This window comes from Tachypleus tridentatus, chromosome 13, assembly GCF_004210375.1.
Source record: "Tachypleus tridentatus isolate NWPU-2018 chromosome 13, ASM421037v1, whole genome shotgun sequence".
NCBI classification, from domain to species: domain Eukaryota; kingdom Metazoa; phylum Arthropoda; class Merostomata; order Xiphosura; family Limulidae; genus Tachypleus; species Tachypleus tridentatus.
This window is the reverse complement of record NC_134837.1, coordinates 169,656,901-169,681,615: the sequence shown is the minus strand read 5'-3', so window position 1 is coordinate 169,681,615 and position 24,715 is coordinate 169,656,901. Positions and strand designations below refer to the sequence as shown.

The 24,715-nt window shown below is 33.9% G+C and overlaps 1 protein-coding gene across 1 annotated transcript in view; it reads right to left on the bottom strand.

Annotated features, from left to right (window-relative positions):
* Positions 1-10,647: 10,647 nt before the first annotated feature.
* LOC143238315 (T-box transcription factor TBX10-like) overlaps positions 10,648-24,715 on the bottom strand; it is a 46,575-nt gene continuing 32,507 nt past the window's right edge. The window contains exons 3-8 of the mRNA XM_076478417.1: positions 19,727-19,843; positions 19,259-19,415; positions 16,849-17,001; positions 15,743-15,810; positions 13,161-13,294; positions 10,648-11,026 (exon numbers count right to left, since the gene is read on the bottom strand). Of these exons, the coding sequence (XP_076334532.1) occupies positions 10,707-11,026; positions 13,161-13,294; positions 15,743-15,810; positions 16,849-17,001; positions 19,259-19,415; positions 19,727-19,843 (949 nt within the window). The 3' untranslated portion in view covers positions 10,648-10,706. The remainder of the gene's footprint in view (positions 11,027-13,160; positions 13,295-15,742; positions 15,811-16,848; positions 17,002-19,258; positions 19,416-19,726; positions 19,844-24,715) is intronic.

Sequence of the window (24,715 nt, the reverse complement as noted above, 5' to 3'; positions counted from 1 at the left end):
TCTTACATTTTTCCAGGATTGCCTTACTTCTAACCATGTGGTTAATGTTAAGAGTCAGTTCCTATAGATCGTGAAGTATTTTTCTTTGTTACATATCTTTGTGACGGTAAAACCTCTATTTAATATTATCACCTCTTGTATTAATAATTAATTCACAAAATAATTCATATCTCTAAGGAAATCTAGAAGTTACTAAAATGTATAACAATTTGTTTTTCATTATAATTTCATTCAAGTCGTAGCATGGAAACTGGCAGGCCAACAGCAAGTTACAGCCTCTTTTTTAGGCCAGAATAAGGAAACCAATATAGGAAACTGTGAAGGTGCAGATGAGCAGTCTATGTAGGAGAGACGATTCTGAAGGATCAAGAGATTGAATCAGGAGTGGACAATAACAATAACGTCACAAATCGCATAAAATGTTTCTTAGAACGGCTGATATGGGTATTAACACTTTTATTGATAAACAGAGAACAACGTTTCGACCTTCTGAGGTCATCTTCAGGTTAACCTGAAACTAACACACCAACCACACTTCTGAAATACATTTTTATTTCAAGTGGGTTTCTAGTCATCAAGAATATGCAACAGTAAACAAAAACATTCAGTTTAAATGCTATAGTAAGCTGCTAGAGTCTATTGGTGTTCAACGTATTCTACTGGTTCCTTTATATTATGTTAAATATTTAAGAACTAATTTATTGGCTATTCATCATAACTTATTTTCCCACAATAATCCTATATTGTTTGCTGTTCTGTAATAACACATAATAAGCTAACACGTTTTACTTCATGTTTTCACAAGCTGTTTTAACTGTTGTCATTTTGTGATTCACGATGTTTGTGTTCTTGTTATTATTAACTTCCGCAATTCAAAGAACATTATTGCACTTCAACACCATGTTTTACAAAACATTTACAATCACTAGTTATTGTTGTGTTTGCAGCTGACAATAAATATATATTTGAAATAATGAAAATTATGATTTAAATATATTAATTACGATAGAATGGGGGTTATTGAGCTGTGAATCTGAAGATTCGTGGTTTTCGTTCCATTGCTGAAAAAATCATGTTCCACACTTTGAGGCTGTGGGTAAAGTGACGGTCAAACCCAATATTTAAAAAGATAAAAACTTGTTATCTCTTGATGCTAGCTTATCAGTTGGGTATTAGAGATATTTGTGTCACTTATGCAAAAATTGTAAAACAAATAAACATTAAAATCTAAAGCCAGTCAATCAAGAACAACTTAAACATTAAAATACTTCCTCACAAACACAACACGTGCTCTTTAAGTATTCTGTTGAACAAACTATTGATGTTAACATGAATAATAATTGTTCTTTATTTGTGAAATGAATAGTGAGTACTATTTATAAAACAGTCTCTTGTTTGTAAGAATAAGGCCTTTAATTCGTGAAACAGACTATATGTGCTAAAAACAAAAACAAAGGAATTGTTCCTGAATTTCTGAAATAAACTGTTGGTTTTTCAATACGAGACAGTAGATATTTTATGATCTTCAGTTGCCGCCAGTGGTCTTGTCGGGCGTATTTATCTCACGGAGATATACTGCGAAATTTTTGTTACTCTTTCTGTGAGTTCTAATCGAAGTTCTCTCAACACTTTTATCTTGGTAAAGTTAAGTTATCTTGTGCACTTCACTCTGTTTTCCTTTACATAATAAAAACTAATGGTGAGTAAGAGTACACGGTCTGTTTATCGAAAAATACATGGAATTACTATGATTTAATGATACGCGAAATTTGCGTGAGGTTTAACTGTTTTTTTTTGGTTTGTTTTTAATTTAACGCAAAGCTACACGAGGGCTATCTGCACTAGCCGTCCCTAATTTAGTAGTGTAAGACTAGAGGGAAGGCAACTAGTCATCACCACCCACCGCCAACTCTTGGGCTACTCTTTAATCAACGAATAGTGGGATTGACCGTCACTTTATAACGTCCCCACGGCTGCAAGGACGAGCATGTTTGGTGTGACGGGGATTCGATCCCTCGCCCATCAGATTGCTAGTCGAACGTCCTAACAACCTGGCTATGCGGGGTTAAGGTGTTACTGTGTAAGACACTTGTTTTTATTTTAATGCAAAGCTTCACTATAGACGTCCTGTGCTATGACCACGGCAGGAATTGAGCCCCAGGTATTAGCGTTATAAGTTCTTAACATTACCAGTGAGCCATCAATTAATTTTTTTTCATATCTGAGTAAAGAGTAGCATAGTGCTCAAACTGTAAATTCGAAGATTCAGAGCTCGCATTTCGTGGTGCACCAAGAGATTGACCACCAAATCTAACAGTTTAGACAGACGGTAGTAATCCCAGAGATATGGGATGTAGTTAACTATTTGTGTGCCTTCTAGTCTGTCAGTTCAATCACAATGATTGTTATACGCAGATATAGTCCTTGACGTAGCCTTCCACGAATATTTCTGAAATAAACAGATATTTTCATTCCTTAACTTTCATAAAATAAATGAATATTCCATATTCTAAAGATAGAGCGTCATAGAAAATCTTATAATTTTAAATTATAAAATATAAATATATATTTGCGGATAAAGTAAATTGAAAATAACTATAGTTCAAGAGAGTTAAAAGTTAATTCATTATCGAAAATATCTGCAAGTATTAAACTAGCTAACAAAACCTATGTAGTTTCTGGATATCAATCTGATACATCACAGTAAACTAAAGAAAGTATTAAGATATGCCTAAAAATTCCTTAATAGGTAACTACTATGTCTAGTTCTTACCTTGAATTTCGGTTAAAATCGTGTTCATACTTTAACATTTCTCTATTTCATCTATAAAAAATCATGACTAAATAAGTTACGTTTTTTTTATAATAACCTCGCATAATCTATTACTATATATTTTCAACACATAAATTTGTAATTGGTAGCATCAAAAGTTTTAAGCCGACTTTTCAAGTTACCTGAGCTTTCTTATAAACCTTATTTCTCTAATTGTATATTGTTATTTTATTTCAATGTGTTAGTAAATAATGGCATAATATTGATAAACATATTAAATTTCAGCTACATTGATAACTATTCAAGAGTGCTCATTATGAGACATTTAGATCACTGTTACTAATAATCAAACATTGGATTTATGTTTGCATCTGAAATCTATTTAGTCACTGAGTAAATACTTATTCCATCGATTTCTCTTCGGCTGTTAATAAAATTATTTTTTCGTTTGTGACCAGGCGAGGTTAACCATGCAAGTGAATCCAATTAACTCTTTAACTACCATGTGACTTTTGCTAATCTTTATATAAAAAGTAGCTATCATTAAAATATTTATAAAAATGATTAGAAGCCAAATTGCTTATTAATCACGCTTAGTACAAATTTTGTTGCCCTACAACTTTAATTAATCTTTGCATATTAGAACATGAAGGGTTAATATCAAATAATTCGTAAACACACTTAGCTACAGTCCATACACAATAAAAAAGTAATATAGACTGATTTAAAATGCTACTTGTTTACTAAAAGACGACGAATGTCACGGTCACGAAACTCAATAAATAAATAACATGAATATTACAGTAGCAACAGCTGTATTTCATGTTTGCATTTTATTAATGCACTCAGAAGTGGCTTTCATTCGATATTAAATAAAAAAGGTAAAAATTTCTTATCCTCTGAGAAATTAGTTCCGAAAATAAGAAATATTATTTCTCACATCTGATAACAAAACGCAAGTTACGGTTGACTGAAAAGTGCTTCATTGTAAAGTTGGTAGTGACGGTTGAAATAGTATTTCTGAAATAGCGAATTTAAAATTAAACTCTAATTAATCATTATTTTTATGTTTGCTCTCTTCATCTTATTTCTCTCTTTGGCCAAAGATACAAGTAAAAACGCGTTTAAGTCCATTTTACCACCAGATTTAATATCAGTTGGTATTTAAGGAGGAAAAAATAGAAAAGTAGATTGATGAAACAAAACCTTTTTATCTATCAAACACAGTAATGTATACTTATCAGAGAATGGATAATTGTTAGCAGAAAGCACATTATTAAAGTTTTTTAACACATAACCACACAGCATTGTAATTTGATCTGCAAACATCCACAAGTTAAAGCTAAATATATATATTAATTAATTAATGTTTTAAATGTTTGACACGTGTCTGATGATACCACTACATATTATCAGAACAGTACCTCTAGTATGTCTAAAAGAAAATAACTTAGTTTGTAATACGATTTTCTCAGTTATTAAGTTCAAAATTATCTTAATGTTTTTTTTAATGAATCTTTCCAACTGAATGTTTAGTGAGAAACCTACTGATCTGAATAATTAATTAATATGCTTTATCAGCAAAAGTGTAATATCCATACCAGCCATCCTGAGATATATTAATAACAGAATCTCTTACAATAGGCAAGTTCTAATTTTAATAATGACTAACTTTGACCCACAGTATTGAGTCATCATCTGGTAAGAATAACTCTGATGATGACTCGATACTATAGGTCGTAACACTATTATTATTAAAATAAAAATCTGACTATTATAAAACCTACTATTATTGTATTTTTGAATCAAATTTTTCGACTTGTTTCTATTTTTTTATTTCCAAAATATTATTATCGCTGCTGCTGTTTGATGAACAGCTAAACAAGGTTTTTACAAACATTTTGTAAATTCTAAAGGTGAATCTGTGTGACTTTTATTGTTGCAAATTTGTTCTTATTTCTCTTTCTGGTAACTAATAATTGGGAAAATATTTCTAAAGCTGTAATTTAAATTATTTCACGATTTATATTCAATTATTACAAGTCTATGTCTCGCTACTGTACTTTTAGTTATTCTTTTTTATTTGATTTTGTTTCGTAATTACCGTAGTTTACGTCTTGTAAGACGCACTTTTTTTTTTTTAAGAATACCTTGAAAAATCCCCATCCGTCTTCCAAGACAAAATGGGTGAATTAAGGCAATAGATTAGCTTAGGGTCTACTAAAAATTGTCTCTTATACAGATCGTAATCTCATTACGTACCAATTACAAGCATTTCCAATAGCATAAAACATTCAATTTAACTAATATTGTCAAGATACTGTGTAAACTATGATGTATTTGACTGTATTTAAAAAGTAGGTTGAAAAAAAAGTCAAAGATGTTGGTTGATGAGTCAAAATATTTTTTTCTTAGAATTGTCTTTCCAAAATTAGGGTGTCTTTCACGATGTAGCATCTTACAAGGTGTAAAACACGATAATCTGTTTAAAATGAAAAGTTTAAATATAATCGCCACAGCTTAAGCAACAACGTCTGCCAAAAGCCTGGAAAAATCTACTTTAATCATTATGATATTTATAGTAATAAAAAATTATATTGGTTTATTAGTTATGGTTTTTCCTGCAAATTTTGATAATGTATTTAATTGTTTTCTCAATATTAACAAAGAGAATGTCTGATTATTAGCTTTCCACCGGACTTTAACAAGTATGTAACAAAACATGTGGTTTTGATTACATTAAGCTCATTCTTATTTTGATTTTTTTTCATCCTTATCGTGGGAGGATAAAAATGCACAGAGACCACCAGAATAAGCGAGACACGGATACATATTACAGAGTTCACACCTGTTTATCACTCATTTCACACTTCTTCAGAGGCTTAGGCCACATCTGCAATGTAACATCCGTAAAATGCCACCTTATGTCATATAAAATATTTTCATAAGTACAAATACTGCAGTAAAAAGTAATTAATAAAATAAATTTAAAATAAAAATATAAGTAGCGATACAGAGAGAAAAATAATATTTGTTTTGCTGATGTTTTTAATTTGTTTACAAAATCATCAGGAATGTCATTAATGACTGTTAGGGCTCAAAATCCCAACAATATCTACTAAATTAAATGCATTTCCTTACGTAACTAACGATTAGTTATTGATGTGAAATTCCTAACTGTTGGTAAAAAAAACATTCGTTGCTTTTCAAGAATATTTGATATGTGCAATATCAACACACTAAACAGAAAAACAAGGCCCGGGATAGCCAGGTGGTTAATGCACTCGACTCGTGATCCGAGGGTCACAGGTTCGAATCCTCTTCACACCAAACATACTCGCCATTTCAACCGTGGAGGCGTTGTAATGTTACGATCAATCCAACTTTTCTTTGGTAAGATAGTAGCTCAAGAGTTGGCGGTGGGTGGTGATGACTAGCTGCCTTCCCTCTTGTCTTACATTGCTAAATTAGGGACAGCTAGCGCAGATAACCCTCGCGTAGCTTTGCGCGAAATTCAAAACACACCAGAAGAAGAAAAAAAGATAAGTCGTCAAATGTCTTTTCTTTTTTCAGACATCATCAAATCCATGTATTAAGGTCAATACACTGAGGACTCGTAATTTTCTGTGACCTAAAAGGAAGTACTGTATATCAACAGGCATTTTATAGCAAGTGGTGTAAAACTATAAAATATGAGATGATCTGCTCTTTCTAATTAATATACACTGGAGCTGCACAATAAAAACGCTATAGCTGGTGAAATGTGTTAGGTTGTACAAAGTTTATTTATATTATATTGAAAAGAAAAAAGTGGCATACTTCGAACTGTTCGTTAGCTCGAATAAATTACCATACTGAAATAATGGTCTAGTATGTTTATGTCCAAATTGGGGCGTGTAAACTTGAAACCAAACACTGATTCCACTGTCTCTTCCAACAGTAAAACAAGGAAGTTTTTTGTTTCTTTGGTTTGCTCTTCAGGATGTCTAAAAAGTTTAGTAAGCACATGAAGTTTATTTTTCTGTCTTAAATATTTTTAAGATCTCATCGTATTTACTAACCTAACACTAAATAAAATGTAAAATAAGTCACTTTACATCAAATTACTGGAAGTGTGAATTTTTATTAGAAACTTCGTTTGCTTGTTTCGGGTATTCGAGCAAAGCTCCACTACAAGAGCTATCTATATTAGTCTTCCCTAATTTTGTTTGTTTTTGTTTTGTTTTTGAAATTTGCACAAATCGACATGAGTGGTATCTGCGCTAGTCGTTCCTAATTTTGCAGTGTAAGACTAGAAGGAAGGCAACTAGTCATCACCACCTATCGCCAATTCTTGGGCTACTCTTTTACCAAGGTATAATGGGGTTGACCGTGGGGGTTCCACGGCTGAAAGAGCGAGCATGGTTGGTATGATGGGGATTCGAACCTGCAACCTTCTACCGCAAGTTGAGCGCCCTAACCACTTGGCCATGTCGGACGCTTTTTCAATCGTTCACAGTGAATCTCACATTTTATTCACTCCTGCATTTTTATCAAGTTTTTGGATTTTGATAAATTTCTACTGTGTTAGAATTAGTGCGAATAAACATATAATATAGACCGTGCACAATGAACGCACAGACACAGATAACATGGCTGTGGTTATTTGAACACAATTAACATCAATACAAACTATCGTAATACAATTATAGGAAGTATTTAAGAAAAATCGCGAATACATTACTCCTCTATTGTAAAACAATCTCATATTAATTTTGTGATGGTGCTTAATATTTTTAGTACAACAATAAAAATTGTGGCCATCTTCTGTGACGAATAAATGAGAGCCTCAAGGGCCTTTCTGCATGTTTAAATTAAAAATAAGAAATATTCACGAAGTCCTCTACTTGTGAGACGTAATAAAATATTATTTGTTGTACTTTGTTTAAGCCTAACAGTTATAATAAAGCAAATGTTTCAAGGTTTATGTAAAGGTAATCATAAGGGGTCTAACTCACATAATAATTATATATACGAGTGGGTCTTATAGCTGCTATGGAAGAGATATAATAATGCTACACAGTTAGTCTTTCATGGGATTTTATTTCTGAATGAAACTTTGCAAAAAAAAATAGATATACTTCTAAAAACTTGTGATATTTACAAGCAGTGACCGTTAGGGGAAGTACGGTCTAAAATTGACTTGTTTCACATGCCAGAAAGCGATGAAAAATAAATAAAAAAAATTCACCGAGATAATTTACCTAAAAAAAAAAAGATAAGAAAAAGTAATTATTTATTCTTTCCTTGGTCTAAACTTGTGAAAACAAATAGATTTCACGTCCGACGCGCTCTAGTATCAGCGACGACATTGATTTATTATGCAAGGTGGTCACTGATGGCCTCTGGTGTTCATCCTATCCAAGCTTTAGTGGTTCCAGCCCATTATGAAAGTGACATAGGCCATCCCTTCTCACCTCCACTGCCTTCCAGCTTCAGCCACCCGTGGTACATGAATTGTCACATATTTCAAAGCTGTTGCCCATAGTTATTGACCATCTGGTTTACATTTTCTGATCGCCCCTCCTGCTAGTCGTTTATCACCCTGCCATCCCCATCGCCTTCCCTTCTTTCACCCCTAGTTGACACTTAACAAGTACAACTGATTCAGTTGGACTTGTCAGTGGATTTAGTGGGATGACCAAGAAATTGGAAGCCTTGCAAACACGAACATTTGTTTTGGGAAGATCGTGATATTCTACCATGAAATTCAAAACTTTCTGAAAGCTGAATAAATCCAAGAAAATTCTGCAGAATGCCACCCATCTCTTGCAAGCTGCACCCTTTCATATAAAACTTCGCTCAACTCATAAGAATGAATGATGTACGGATATTTGTTTTCGTGATATTTGATGCGAGTTTTATTAATCACGAGTTAATAGGCTCTCGTTATTTTCTTTTATTTACATTTCTTTTGCTAACTGCTCTATGCGTAAATATATTCGTGTATATATATATAAATTTTATTCAATATAGTTTTCTAAGGTATCTCTAGAGTCACATTTTACAAGCGTTTTTAAGAAATACAAACTTTTAAAAACTGCTATGAACATTAAACCAGTTATTGCAATGAATCACATAAAAATAAAAACTTAGTTCACAGTCTAATAACAAGTTTATTAATATCAGGTAAAAAGATGCGTTAATGGCCTGAAACAACATATTAAAATTATTAAAAGTATCATAATACTTAGTTTCGTCTTTATATTTCAAAACAATTATTTTTCGTTAGTTGTTGACGTCTGTAAATTAATTTGCTGCCTACGCTCTAACAATTATAATTTCGGTTGACCATTTACTGCACTCACCACATTTGTTAAAGTTTTAGTCTATAGTAGAGATTAATGTAAATAATATATGTATTATGTGTTAATACGATGACAATGAGAAGAAACGTCTTTACCAGCTTTTTCAGAAAGAAGTTTACTGGAAATAGTTTCAACTTATATTAACCTTATCATTGTTATAACTTTCTTATCATGTACGTAGTTCTGTCCCAAACGATTTTTCTTCTAATGTTTGTACCTGACTCGCTCAACTTTAAATATAAATTGAACTTAATTAGATAGGATTTTAACAACGTTTTTTGATATTTTAAACGCAAATAAAATAATATAGCACATCTTTAATCATAATAAAAATCTAATTTTCTTTGAGCCATTTTCCATGTTCTCTTATTTTTTGAAAATCAAGTGAAATGCAAATGACAAAGATTGTAATTTCTAATATAACGCCCATCCTCCCAATGGGTCAGCATTACGTTTACGATTTTGGTTTGAATTTTGCGCAAAACTACTCGAGGGCTATCTGTGCTAGCCGTCCGTAATTTAGCAGTGTAAGAGTAGAAGGAAGTCAGCTAGTCATCACCACTCACCGCCAACTCTTGGGTTACTCTTTTACCAACGAATAGTGAGATTGACCGTCACATTCTAACGCCCTGTATGAGAGGAGCGAGCATGGTTAGTGTAACGGGGATTCGATGCCGCGACTCTCAGGTTATGAAACGAGTGCCTTAAACACATGGCCATGCCGGGCCATGGAGACAAGAAATCGGTGTATTATTTTTTATTATTACTTTCATTTACAACAGTGGTTACGTGTCTGCGGACTTATACTAATGAAAACCGGATTCCGATACCCGTGGTAGGCAGGGCACTAATGTGTAGCTTTGTATATAACAAATGAATCGACAGTGGTCAGAATATTTAATATTTATTACTTTCATATTCTTATTTTTCTCTCTATAAATCTTAATATTTAGAGGAACATTTCGGTCACGCTGTAACAAACATTCTTTCGACATCAGATTAGAATATACAATATTTCATAAGAATAGCGTGAAGTTATATACATTTAATATGTGTATGTGTATTTTTGAATAGTGATTAAGATAAATAGGCACGAAAAGTTTGTTTCACGTGCTAACACCGTTTCATTATATCACTTCTCTCAGATAAGTTATGTAATATTGAAACCTTGAAATGTGATTGTTGTCGGTGTTTGGGTTTTTTTTTCATTAATATATTTTAAATTCATCGTTATCTCAAGAATTAATCTAAAAAATAAATTTATCTTTTATAGTTCTACCTTCTATTTACGAGTTCGATTTCAACTTTTGGTAAAAGGGTTCTTTGTACAGTACTCCGCTATTGGTAAAAGGTTTCTTTGTACAGTACTCCGCTATTGGTAAAAGGTTTCTTTGTACAGTACTCCGCTATTGGTAAAAGGGTTCTTTGTACAGTACTCCGCTATTGGTAAAAGGTTTCTTTGTACAGTACTCCGCTATTGGTAAAAGGTTTTTTTGTACAGTACTCCGCTATTTAACCGGAATGTATTCAATTCTCAGTTTTCTTTTTATTTACAAATTAAACACCACAATATTTTGCACAAACGTTCACTTCGGAGAGTAACTAAAGCCTTCCTGTACTGGTCTCGCTGGATACAATCCGTCATACTTTGGGGTACTCTGATAATTGGAGTAGGGAACGGGGGGTCTGGAATAGGGCGTATTGTTATTTTTAATTTGATACATGTAACTGTCATAAACTGGTCCGTAGTTACACACATCTCCTGCATAAGACTGTCCCACAGTATATCCACCCTGATCGCAATGGGACAGCTGCGAAGGAACGTGGAGTCCTCCAGTTAGCTGTAAGCTCGACCCGATCACCCGAGACAAAAGACTTCCATCAGACAGTTCGTCGTCTTGATCCTCTGTGAATAATAATATGTAAAAAAAAGAACAATCGTAAATGTTTCTCCAATAAGATCCGGTTTTGACATCGAATATAAAAATAAATTAAATAAATTAAGACTAATAATCGTGCGTCATCAAGAAACAACAAACTTTGATTCAAACAAATGGCAACACCATTCTCTAGTACACGAGAATTCAAAACGTTGATATTACATGAAATTAATTAATTTTAAATCTCAAAAAGTTATAGAAGTTAGCCTTAACAAAGAAGAAACTGGAGTTTCTTCTTAAATGTATTAAATCTAATACATGTCAATAATTTATCAGGTTAGTGTTTCTCGTGCGTGTGTTTTCTTATAGCAAAGCCCTCCGCTAGTACAGCGATATTTCTACAGATTAACAACACTAAAATCAGGGGTTTGATTCCCCTCGGTGGGCTCCGCACATAGCCCGATGTGGCTTTACTTTGGGAAAACACCTGCACTAGCGGACGACAGGTGTTTCTTACTCACTGGTGCGTTACAACCACCTTGCCAGATCCTTGGGGTTTCATAAAACAAACAAAAGTATTCAAAATATTCTTAGCAAAATAGTAATGGGTTTTTGTATATTCTATTTGCATTGGTTTGAAAAGGACACAAGTCGGTCCCTGGCATCGAAACGGTTGAAAAGAGGCTGTATTAACCTGATGATCAGTTCTTAGATTTAAACATAAAAAAACTAGTTTAAAATAACTGCATGAAAGAAAATGTTCATAATCGTTGAATCTAGTTTTGGTGCATAATCAATATCAAATATCCTTTTCCGAATATCTACTTTTAAATGTTTCTCAAACACGTGAAAAAATCTAAGCTTTCATTACAATGGTTTAAAATAGAGAGAGAGATTGCGGTTATTGGACCAATCCGGTTCGTGTAAAAAGTGATATTTTTTTGTAAGCATGCTTGAAATATACATGGGAACACTGAATAGTGGAGAAGCAAACGTCTCAGGAGAGTATAGCTACCAAAAACAACAGCAACAAAAACACTGATTGGACAGAAGGAGAACTACTAACGAGAGTATAACTGTTAGGAAGTTTAAATGGCAAAGAATTGTGTGTGTTTTTTTAATTTCACCCAAAGCTACTCGAGGGGTATCTGCGCTAGCCGTCTCTAATTTAGCAGTGTAAGACTCTTGGGCTACTCTTTTAACAACGAATAGTGGGATTGACCGTAACATTATAACGTCCCCACGGCTGAAATGGCGAATATGTTTTTGTGCGACAGGGATGCGAACCCGCGGCTCTCAGATTACGAGTCGCACACATGCTGGGCCTAAATGGCAAAAAAACGGGCGTCCCAATAATGTGTAGCACTCATCAAAAATAAAAAATAAAACAGTAACATTAGTACAGAAATTTCATTAGCCTAGGTTACGATATAGTCCTACTCATGTAGAATCTAAAGAGATTTTCTAATCATGTGTTCATACAAATCCTGCCTAGACAAAGAAGTCAGACTATCATATGGTGTATTGGACATTAGTACACACACTGAAGATTTAACAGTAATGCCTATGGTTTACATATTTTCTGGCCCGGCATGGCCAAGCGTGTTAAGGCGTGCGACTCGTAATCTGAGGGTCGCGAGTTCGTATCCCGGTCGCGCCAACCATGCTCGCCCTTTCAGCCGTGAGGGCGTTATAATGTGACGGTCAATCCCACTATTTGTTGGTAAAAGAGTAGCCCAAGAGTTGGCGGTGGGTGGTGATGACTAGCTGCCTACCTTCTAGTCTTACACTGCATCAAAATATTTTGCTATTGTTTACTTTGTTATTTGCACCAACAGAGATGCTATTTCGTAAAATATGGCAGCATCTAAGATTATCTGCTTTTTTTTTTTTTTTCCTTTACGTCTACCGGCTCGAATCATAGATAATTACTGTGATAGATCATAACTGAGTGTAAACTAATACTAATGGCAGTTAAATTCTGCCATAAGTAATAACTTAGAACTTAACATCTTAGATGGTTATTCTGTATCAACCACGAAAGATCAGTATACAGTGCGATAAACTTGAATAAATATTATCCTTTGTTGGCTTCCGGGCTGAGAATCGGACGATTAGGGGTGGCAAAATGTCAAATAAAGTTTATTAGAAACGACATACCTTTTTCAGCTTTGGAAACCGTCTTGTCCTGAGAAAGGCCGAGAAGGTTAAGAGAATTTGGTCTTTGGAGATTCCTGGGTCTCTGGATAGGAGGTAGTCGCGCAAACATGTCAGATAACACTGAAGAAGTAGACCTAAGAATAATATAATGTAAATATATTTGAAAAGTTGATTCCAGACATTACACTATAAGGTCTAAACTATTTGTTTAGTTGTTTTGGAGTAAGTGCAAAGCTACACAATGGGCTATCTGTGCTCCGCCCCACGGGTATCGAAACCCAGTTTCTAGCGGTGTGAGTCAGTAAACACACTGATGTGCCACTGGAGGGCGAACTAAACACTCAGTGTTGTTTAATAACTTGCACGTTACAATTATAACACGATTAAATAGCATAAAATGTTTTAGACATTCAATTTGCATAGCATATATAAAATAATTCATTTTAAAAAGTACCAAAAGTTTGAAAGAGACATAGAACATAAATCGATTTTTTTTATTTCAAAATAAACGATGACATGATTTCTATACTTGTTCGAATTATCAGAAAAGAATTTGAGTAGTTGATAATGTTCTTTAAACCAATATAGATTGCACGTCTAAGTTCATAACGTTTCATTTTCTTAAAAACTAAACCAACGGTTTTAAGTTGTATTTGCTTGGTACTACTTAGACTTCACTTGACTGTCATCTTTCAAGTTGAATTTAGTTGTTACTGTCTAGACTTCAACTGACTGTCATTTTGGCCCGGTATGGCCAGGTGATTAGGGCGATCGATTGTTTGTTGTGTTTGTTTTTAAATTTCGCACAAAGCTACTCGAGGGCTATCTGTGCTAGCCGTTTCTAATTTAGCAGTGTAAGACTAGAGGAAGGCAGCTAGTCATCACCACCCACCGCCAACTGTTGGGCTACTCTTTTACCAACAAATAGTGGGATTGACCGTTACATTATAACGCCCCCACGACTGAAAGGGCGAGCATGTTTGGCGCGACGGGGATGCGAACCCGTGACCCTCAGATTACGAGTCGCACGCCTTAACGCGCTTGGCCATGCTGGGCCTCGGGCGATCGAATCGACATCTGAGGATCGCGAGTTCAAATCCTCGTCACATCAAACATGCATGCACTTTCACTGTGAAGGCATTATAATGAATACGATCATGCCCCCTACTCGTTTGTGAAGGAGTAACCCATGAGTTGGAAGTGAGTGTTGATGACTAGCTGCATTCCCACTATTCTTACATTGTTAAATTTGGGACGGCTATGGCGTAAAGTCCTCGTCTAGCTTTGCGCGAAATTCAAAACAAACAAACAAACAAACAAACTATCATCTATCTTTTTTTAAGTGGTTAGCCCTCAGTGGGTCAACAGTAAGTTCCGAACATGCAGTCCTAAAATCTTAGTTCGATTCATCACGGCAGAATAGTAAGTTGTGTATTTTTGCGCTAAAATCACAGCTGTGTGAATGTAAGGAAAACAAACCTTAAAATGTTATATAAAAGGTGGTCTCAAAATGTTTCATTCAGACATCAATAGATACCTGAGTTACCAGTTATGTTCAAAACTCTATCTTAATGTACTGACATCACAATCCATATTTGAAATACAATTACAAAAACATTTATGTTCGTACTGTACATAGTTAGTCGAATTATCCGGAAGAAATGCATTGGTATTTTCAATTTCGACCACACTTAACGCGATACGTTATTAAAATTACCATCCATAGTCATGTTTTATTTAAAACTTTTAACCAGAGAAAAATTAACAAGTCAGTAGTTTCAGACGCCTACGTCATAACCGATCATGATTATAGCGACCCTCAGCTAAGATGGCTGAGCGTGTTCAGAAACATATTGCGTCCCGAAACTTAGACATTTCTACATACAACTCTAAAGGTTAACCATCAGGACACGCCACGCCAAGAGTAATGTCCACAAAATATATAGAATAACAATTATGTCATAGTGTATTACTTTTTATTAGGAATATTCTATGGAGAGGTAAACAACCTGATGTATTTTATTTTCTTTTGAAAATTTTGATCATTACGCCGAGTCCATAGCAAATCAATACTCTCAAACACACACACACACGATGCTTAGTGTGAATTTCGCGCAAAGCTACATGAGGACTACCTATTAGCAGTGAAAGACTAGAGAGAAAGTAGCTAGTTATCACTTCCCACCGTCAACACTTAAGCTACTCTTTCACCAACGAATAGTGGGATTGACCATCACTTCATAAAGACTACATGGCGAAAAGTACAAATATGTTTAATGGGAAGCGGATTCGAACCCGCGATCATAGATTGCGAGTCAAGCGTCTCTAACCACCTATGTTCTTTAATATAGATATTTAAATAACGGTGGGGCTAGATACTTTCAGAATAGTTTATCTGTAGGAAGCACTACTTTTCTCATCGCATTGTGTGTATTATTCATTACAGACACTTTCCTTTAAGTAGCATGCTATACTCTGAATATTTTATACATTACGTGTAACTAGAAGCGTTTGTCTTATTGATCGTACTAGTTATTACATGAATGTAATAATTGAAATTTGTTAGATTCCAAGATATTTACCAACTTTGGCTGTCTCCTTCTCGGAAACCTTTTGCAAACGGGTTGCTAGCTATTTTAAGTTGAGTTATCTAAAAAGACACAGAAAACGTATTTATAAATAACATTGTATTATTAACTCATGCTGTACTCCTGATTGGTAAGTGATCTAAGTATATATTTATGATAATTACACTTTACTTAGGTAACCTAGTTCACACCATAACAATTGTTTCCCATGTAACTGGTAATATAAGAAGCGCCAAAACCATCACGAATGGCCTCGTCGCAAATAGATACGTCACGTGCAGTGTTTTTGACTCATTATTATGCTCTTCTTTACATTCATAAGTTCATATAATAAATAGTACACGAAGTTTCTCACATATTACTTTCTTTTTCATTAAATGTTTTAAATATTACTGAAATTACAACAGAATTCTCTCAAAGAGTAAATTGTGCAACTAAAGTGTAGTTTACAGTGTTCAGACATAATACAATAGCTTCAACAATGTTACAGAAAAACAATACAACAGTGTTGATAATTTAATGGTCAAATACTATCCTTTATCATTGATCGAAAATGACATTATAAGACATTAAACAAATCAAAACTGTATTTCTAAATTATTATCAAAGGTGAATAAATATCATGCACATTACGGTTTTATGTATATACATTTGTATTGTCAAGTGAGAATGGTAATTATAACACTTCTGTATAATCTTCAATGTTTAATTTTTTGTATATTTTATTAGAATCAACCAATCAAAGGTTTATATATAACCGTGCACTTTCTAATGTGTGCATCACCCTCACACTTCATAGTTCATTGAATAAGACGTTTCGTTTTACAACACTAGTGGTAAACCTCGTAACACTTTTTACAACGTAGTTTCATTATTAATACACTAAAATTGTGAATGTTAACAGTTATGGACATCTGGTGGTGATTAATGTAAAAAAACGTAATGAAAATCAAAGCTGTATTCACTTCATGATCATATCTTTAAGTATTATCATATATCTTAATAATTAAACGTATCTTGAAGAGCTGATGATAAAAACTAAAATGTTTTAAAAGGGGTAACTTTCAAATAATTTAAAATAAAAAAGAATTCTTACTTACTCTGTGATTTTGATAAGCTGTTACTGCTATAAATTTTGTTTCCGGAAAAACGAAGGTTTTGAAGTTTTGTGTTTGAGATGGTTCTTCCTCTTTAAGGTTGCAGTAAAGAACGTGAACTCTGGGCTGGTAGCGATGCATGGAATTGAGAATTATCTGGATACAGACAACATGGGAATGTTAAAAGACGGCTTGTCACATGGTTATCTGGGAATGTATGGGTATAAAACAAAAGTAGTTTCATATTAAAAGAACTGTTGCATAAACGAAGTCTCAAACTAGTATTATAATTATCAGTCATAACTCAATGTGTTGCTTACGAAAGATTAGCCCGGCATGGCTAGATGGTTAAAGTGCTCGACTCGTAATATGAGGGTCGCAGGTTCAAATCATGTTCGCACCAAACATGCTCACCCTTTCAGCCGTGAGGGAGTTATAATGTAACGGTCAATCCCACTATTTGTTGGTAAAAGAGTAGCCTAAGAGTTGGCGGTGGTTGGTGATGACTAGCTGCCTTCTTTCTAGTCTTACACTTTATCGTGTAGCTTTGCGAAAAATTCAAAATATGAAGGACTTTTGAACTTATATAAAATGTCAAATTTCATAAATAGTTGCTGTTTTACTAGACTTTCTGCCTGTTTAAAGGTTCTGCTAATAGCTGCTATTAATGTTTTTGATGCCAATAACGCTTTCTTCTGATTGGGCCCGGCGTGGTCAGATGAGCAAGTCGCTCGACTCGTAATATGAGGATGGCGGGTTTGAATCCCCCTCGCGTCAATCTCACTATTCGCTAGGTGGTGATGACTAACTGCCTTTCCTTTAGTCTTACACTGCTAAATTAGGGACGGCTAGCTCAGATAGCTCTTGTGTAGCTTTGCGAAACAAACTCTTATCATTGCGAGTTACCTACAGATAAGTGAAAATAAATAAATAAAATACTGGTGTCAACTAATAAGTTATTATATTATTTTTGTCACAGTTTCCTTTTTGTCTTTTTTAGCCCATTCTCCTAATGTTCAGAAGTAAGTCTTGGGGCTTATAATGCTAAAAATGTTTCGATATCCACAAAGGGCAAAGCACATATAATTTACTGTGAATTTTTGTGCTTAATGCCAAACAATTAAATATTTAGTCCTTCTGTGACTCAGTGGTAAGCTTGGTAGGCTATGCCTCAAAAATGAAGATTCGATACTCGTAATTGGCACTGTAAAAATAGCCCATTCTTTAATTTCTTGCTTAAAAAGGAATATAGCCTTTTTTTGGATGTTTAGACTACCACAAAATTTTATTTGGCATTATGTTAAACATCAAGAAGAAGGCGAAAGCCGGAACATTGTTGAAAGTAATCCAAACAGTCTAACATCCAAAATCAGTCATCTGTTTATTTATTTCAAATTACGTTTGACAAACCCTCAGGGTGCTTTAGGTGATTTGAAAAAAAATAGAACCTACACATAAATCCAGTTCACCAAGCTCACTAGTTACTTTAAATTTAGTATTTTGATTTTGAAGACAAACAGTATTATGAAAAACAGATGACGAGAAACCTACTTGAAATAAAAATGTCTCAGAACGGCTAGTATGGGTGTTAACATTTTTATTGATAAGCAGAGAACAACTTTCGACCTTCCTAGGTCATCTTCAGATTATATGGGAATGTATGATAAAACAAAAGTAGTTTCATGTTAAAGGAACTGTTGCATAAGCGAAGTCTTAAACTAGTTTTATCAGTCATAACTCAGCGTGTTGCTTACAAAGGACTTTTGAATTTATATAAAATGTGATTGCTGTTTTACTAGATTTTCTGTGTATTTAGAGGCTTTCAGGTTAACCTGAAGATGACCTATCATGTCAAAACTGTTATGTGCATTATGTAAAAAAAATAAAACAAATGCTGGTGCACACACACGTCCACATGAATATATGTGTCTGAAACCGAATAACTGATGTACAAATTTGCATCTAAACCAAACTACTAGTGAAAATGTATCTTCTATCATCTCTATAAACAGTTTCTGCACCGCAATGACACGTTTTATACATTTTTATCGCCCCATATAAGAAACCATTTTAAAGCTTTCGAATTACTCATCCATCCAGTAGAATGGAGTTTTAAATATTTCAGCCAGTAGGTATTAAGTTTTGGTTAGTAGGCAGTAGTAGATAGATTTTATATAGCTCGCAGCATTTTAACAAAGCTACTTTTTTAAAATGGTTGCATATCATACAACTATTGAGTTGAGAAGTATCACCAATATTATTAACGATCTAAGCATGAGAAACCTTGAAACGCTTTGATCAAAGAGCAACCCTGTAAAAATCATATACACACATATATTTACATGATTTTAATTAATCGTTTACATGCATCTCTACTAGACATCACCCGAACTTTCTCCCAAGTTTTACTTACGTGGCCATTGTCATCCATTTGATTATTTGTCAATTTCAACCGATCAAATGAAACTACTTGTTTCATCCATTGGCTACCTTTTGCTGGAGAGTCCTGGTGAATGTGAATTCGTGGTGGCATAACCGGATCGGATTTACCAGATACAATCCAGGTTGAGCTGGAAAGACAAAAACCAAGTTCAACATTAAACGCTAAAAAAATAAATGCACACTGTGTATGAAAAAAATACACATACACGTACACAAAAAAATTTGGTAATTATATATGCGTAATCCATTATTCAATTGCCTATACATTGTTTTCACGACAAAATTATCAAACTCTTTGTGTCATCTCAGTACAATAATTTCATAGATGTATGAACAACTGAAATTGTGACACTAAACAACAAACTACAACAACAAAAACAAGCAAATGAATAACCCTTTCTGTGCTTATAAATGTATTTCAGTATACAGTAAATCATACCTTTGAAAGGAATATCTATATCGCTTATCATCAACTGGTACGAAATCTGCCATCATCATATACTCAGCTAGACTGTCCATATCGTACACTCGCACTTGAAAGGACGGGAACATTCGCCTGAAACAGTGACCAAAAGTCGCTTGGTTAATACAGAAGTTTTACAATATACCATAGTTGTCGATACAAAGTTAACGTAGTTAAATATGATGGGACGCTTTAGACGAAATCATAACAGTAAATATAAAACAATAAGGCGTAGAAAAAAGTAAAATATCAAAGAATGGTAACCTCAGTAAAACCAAAAAAAAAACTGTTTCCTGTCTGGAGATATATGTACATATTGTGACCTTTGGTTCGTATATGTTTGTAGCCAAAGATTTCAGGATGTCTTAACTTTCAAAAATCGTCACATCATTCACTAAATAGTTAATACGTTTGTTTTTTATCAGCGCAAAGCCACACTAGACTGTTTGCAATTTCTCCCCGCGGGGACTCATATCCCGGAATTGTGCATTCTAAATGCGGAAACGTTTCGTTGACCCATGGAAGAAATATGAAAACAATGACAATTATCATTTTTGTAGAGAATTTTGCGAAATTCGTTAAATTGTTTTGACTTTGGTCGAATCCCGATGTGTTTTCTGTAGTTTAATGTGATCGAACTGTGCTTCCAAGAAATTACGGTTTGCGTCCTGCTGCCGCACGAGCGCCATCCTCTTCTTGGGATTGTGAGTGTGCTGTCACATCCAACTACACTGTCAGATACGAGTCGCTCAAGAGATGTAGATGAGTGATGGTTCTATAAGTGGTTTCCCTCTAGTCCATCAATTCAAAACTATGGGCAGTTTTACATAGATAATCTTCTGTGCAACTTTGCGCGGAATTCTAAACCACAAATAACAACTAAAACCCTATATATTTTTTTCGAAAGTGATACCTGTTTGGTTGTCGTTTCTTTATTTTTAATTTATATCAGAAATACTAAGTATATAAAACATTCTTAAAATGTTGGTGAGTTTACCTCTGTCTCACATGAGTGAATTAACTAATTGTTTCTCACGTATAATAAACTGGTTCTTAAACGATTGTTTTTTCGTTAGTTGGCTGCTAGACGGCTTTATCAACCCAAGAAGAACCTTTGTTGTTGAAAATGTTGTACAAACAAAATACGTATAATGATAAAAAAAATTATAGGTTATAAAACAAAATAGTAGCTATCGTTATCGATTTCATGATACACCTGTTTTTACTTGGAAAATTTACGAAGAATAAAGCAGTCAGAACCAACTACATAAGGCTGACTTAACCTTAAAAATCGAAAGCATAAAATGGTAACCTAAAACTAAAAGAAAAAATTAATCATCAAATCAATCTTGCATGTAGAAACTGAAAAAAAACACCCCCTTTAAATAGATACTAAACGTGTCATCGGATGACACTTTCTAACTCTTTCTCTTTTTTGTAACTAGACTTTATTTTCTCTCTTATACATGGCATGGCCAAGCGCGTAAGGCGTGCGACTCGTAATCCGAGGGTCGCGGGTTCGCGCCCCCGTCGCGCCAAACATGTTCGCCCTCCCAGCAGTGGTAGCGTTATAATGTTACAGTCAATCCCACTATTCGTTGGTAAAAGAGTAGCTCAAGAGTTGGCGGTGGGTGGTAATGACTAGCTGCCTTCCCTCTTGTCTTACACTGCTAAATTAGGGACGGCGAGCACAGATAGCCCTCGAGTAACTTTGTGCGAAATTCTAAAACAAAAATCTACAACAATTTTCTCTATTAAACAATAAAAAACCCTATTCACATTTTGGCACCATAATAGTTTGTTTTGGCTAAATACTTTAAATAAATCTGTGTAAATGATTTCTAACTTTAAAATAAAAGGTAATACGCTGTGAAAAAATAATACTTTAATATACATAGCTATACATATTTTTATGGAATAAAGGTAAAACACAAGGTAAAGTCCATAGAATACTTTTTTGTGCGCTTATTGAGCTGAACACCTTACGATAGGTCAAAGAGCAGATCAGAGACCTTTATAGTTTGTAATTTTTTGTAGTTTTGAAATAAATAATTCTAAAATGACTTCATTGATGTTTATTATAAAAAACAATAAATGAAAAAAAACTCTTAGGTTTCTTTTTCGTATTTTGTTAATGTGGTTTATTTCTGTTTTCTTTTTACCAACACAGAACCCATCATCATACTATCTTTATGAAAACTGCATCTGCAGGTTAATACATGATCTTATACAATTCTGATGTAAATTAATTTAGCAAAAGCACGCGGTTAGCAAGGGTTTTGTTTTATTTTTTATTTCAATGTATTAGAAGTTGTGCGTGTGTTGTGATTTTTATAAAAAAGCCACATTTGGCTATCTGCTGTGTCCACTGAGTGGAATCGAACCCCTGATTTTAGTGTTGCAAATCCATAGACAGAGGACAAACAGTTGTAACAGGAGATACGCATCTCCAAAATCAGTTTTTTCTCCCTTTATATTTTATTATTCCTATTCGATAAATGCCCCATTCACTCCATAGAAAATTGAGATACAATATAAAGATGATTAGAATCAGGGTTTCAATCTTTACTATTAAATTATGCAGATCAAACTTGATACAAAACGGAACAGTCTATCAACCATTTTCCAAGATTCAGCTTTTACTTTCAGGCATATATATAGCAGAATCCGTGTCCACCCTTGTTATAAAGGAATAACGAATACCAATTCCAAGAAATTACGTCTAGGGATTTACAACGCTGAAATAAGGTGTTCAATTCCCCTCGATGGACTCAGCAGATAGCCCAATGTCGCTATGCTATAAGAAAAAAACACAAACACACAAACGAAAACTATTATAATGTATCATTTAATCAACAGGAAAAACTATTATAATGTATCACTTAACCAACAGGAAAACTATTATTGTGTATCACTTAATCAACAGGAAAACTATTATTGTGTATCACTTAATCAACGGAGAAACTATTATAATGTATCACTGAACCAACGGAGAAACTATTATAGTGTAACACTTAATCAACGGAGAAACTATTATAGTGTATCACTTAATCAACGGGAAAACTATTGTAATGTATCACTTAGTTCAGTCAGTCGTCCTTTTCATTATGTATCTGACTCTAACGTGACCAATGCGATCACCTTATTGCTTCAAATACGAGTTTGTTCTGAAACACTTAGCACCAACCCTAAAACTTAACGTTTTTCTACATTTACTCTTTAGTTATCTTACAATGTAAAAAGCAATAGTGTACTTATAAAATTACGTGGTATGGTTAATAGGTTTCTTACGTAATTCATTGGATATAGTTATTAACTAATATCATAAACGTCAAGATAAAAGGAATATCAATATACGAATTGACAACGTAGGAAAAATATGCATTGGACCTTCTCGCCAACTAGTGAATAAGTATATCATAAAATATAATTCAAACGTAACCTTAATTGTGTGTGATTATTAGTTTACAACATATTTGTAATGAGATTTTATTCTGCTCCAGATATCAAGACTTTTTAAATTATCATTTACCACTTTCTGGTGGCTCAGTGGTAGACTTAAGAGTTTACGATGCTAGAAACTGAGGTTTGATTTTCGCAGTGGGCACAGCGTATATGGTTCTATGTGTAGCCTTCGCAGAAACTAAATAAATTCAACTACGACTCAGAAACTAGACTTACTGGTATTCATTTCATATAGTTTACTCTTTCTTTCTTTCTGTTGAAATCCTCTCTGAAGCAAGTAATATTCAACATAGGTATAGTTTCTGTGAATGTCTTAGCACGATTTGTGAATCTCTTAGTACGATGTATGGATGTCTTAGTACGATCTGTGAATGTCTTAGCACGATCTGTGAATGTCTTAGTACGATCTCAGATTAAAGTTGAAATTATAAGAATGTTCTGTACGAATACTAAAAATAGAAAAGTCAAAGTACCCAAGAGAAAAACTCAAAATTACCAGTACATACAGAAGCACTTGCAAGGTACTAGTTTGTTGGTTTATTATTAAGTACAAAACTATACAAAGCTTTATAAACTGTTTTCCAATATGGAACGTGCAACAAAGCTTTATCAGTCTACATTTTTACATACAAACTGTTTCTGAACAACACCAAAAACTAATTAACGATATATTATTACTAAAAAGACATAGTGTTTGTTTGTTTGGAATTAGGCTCAAAGCTACACAATGGGCTATCTGTGCCCTACCAACCACGAGTATCGAAACCCAGTTTCTAGAAGTGTGAGTCCGCAGACATCCAGGGTGGGAGTCAGAACACAGTGACTGATAGAGCCCCTTGCTTCTCTGTTAAGTTACATATCTTAGTTTTAATTGATAAAAACTAATGTATCGTAATTTCATTTCGTTGGTCCTGAGGATTTATTAACTTTCTAGCCATAATTCATTTGGCAATCTATGGTATCTTCCCGTCAAGAAGCACTTCTCATTTAATTAACTTTTTCTATAGTCATATAAAGTGACTGTAAAAAAAAAACAAAAAAACATTGATATATATTAAAGATGTCCATCTGTTTATAAAAAGGAATGTGTTGTAAGTTGTAAGACATTCCACAACGATAAACAACATAATCGTATAAAATCAGCAGCATTATTACAACTGAATTTTTATATAACTATTTTTCAGGCTTCATGGAGAATGATGTCATTTTAACAGAGATTATCCAGTCATTAACTACACGGATAGGAATGGAACACCAAAAGTGTTTAGTTTATTTCTTCTAGTGTTTAATCAGTCATTAGATTTTTAAACAGAAACAATACAAGTACCTGGTAAAACAAAATCAATAATGAATAATTGGAGCATAACGTATGACGTTGTTTAGAGTTGTGTTATTATACGCTAAAAAAAGACATTATACGCATTGTTATACACGGAACTTTCTTCTTGTTAATGAGATGGATTGTTATAACCAAAAAAAGTGATGCGAAAAATGATTTTT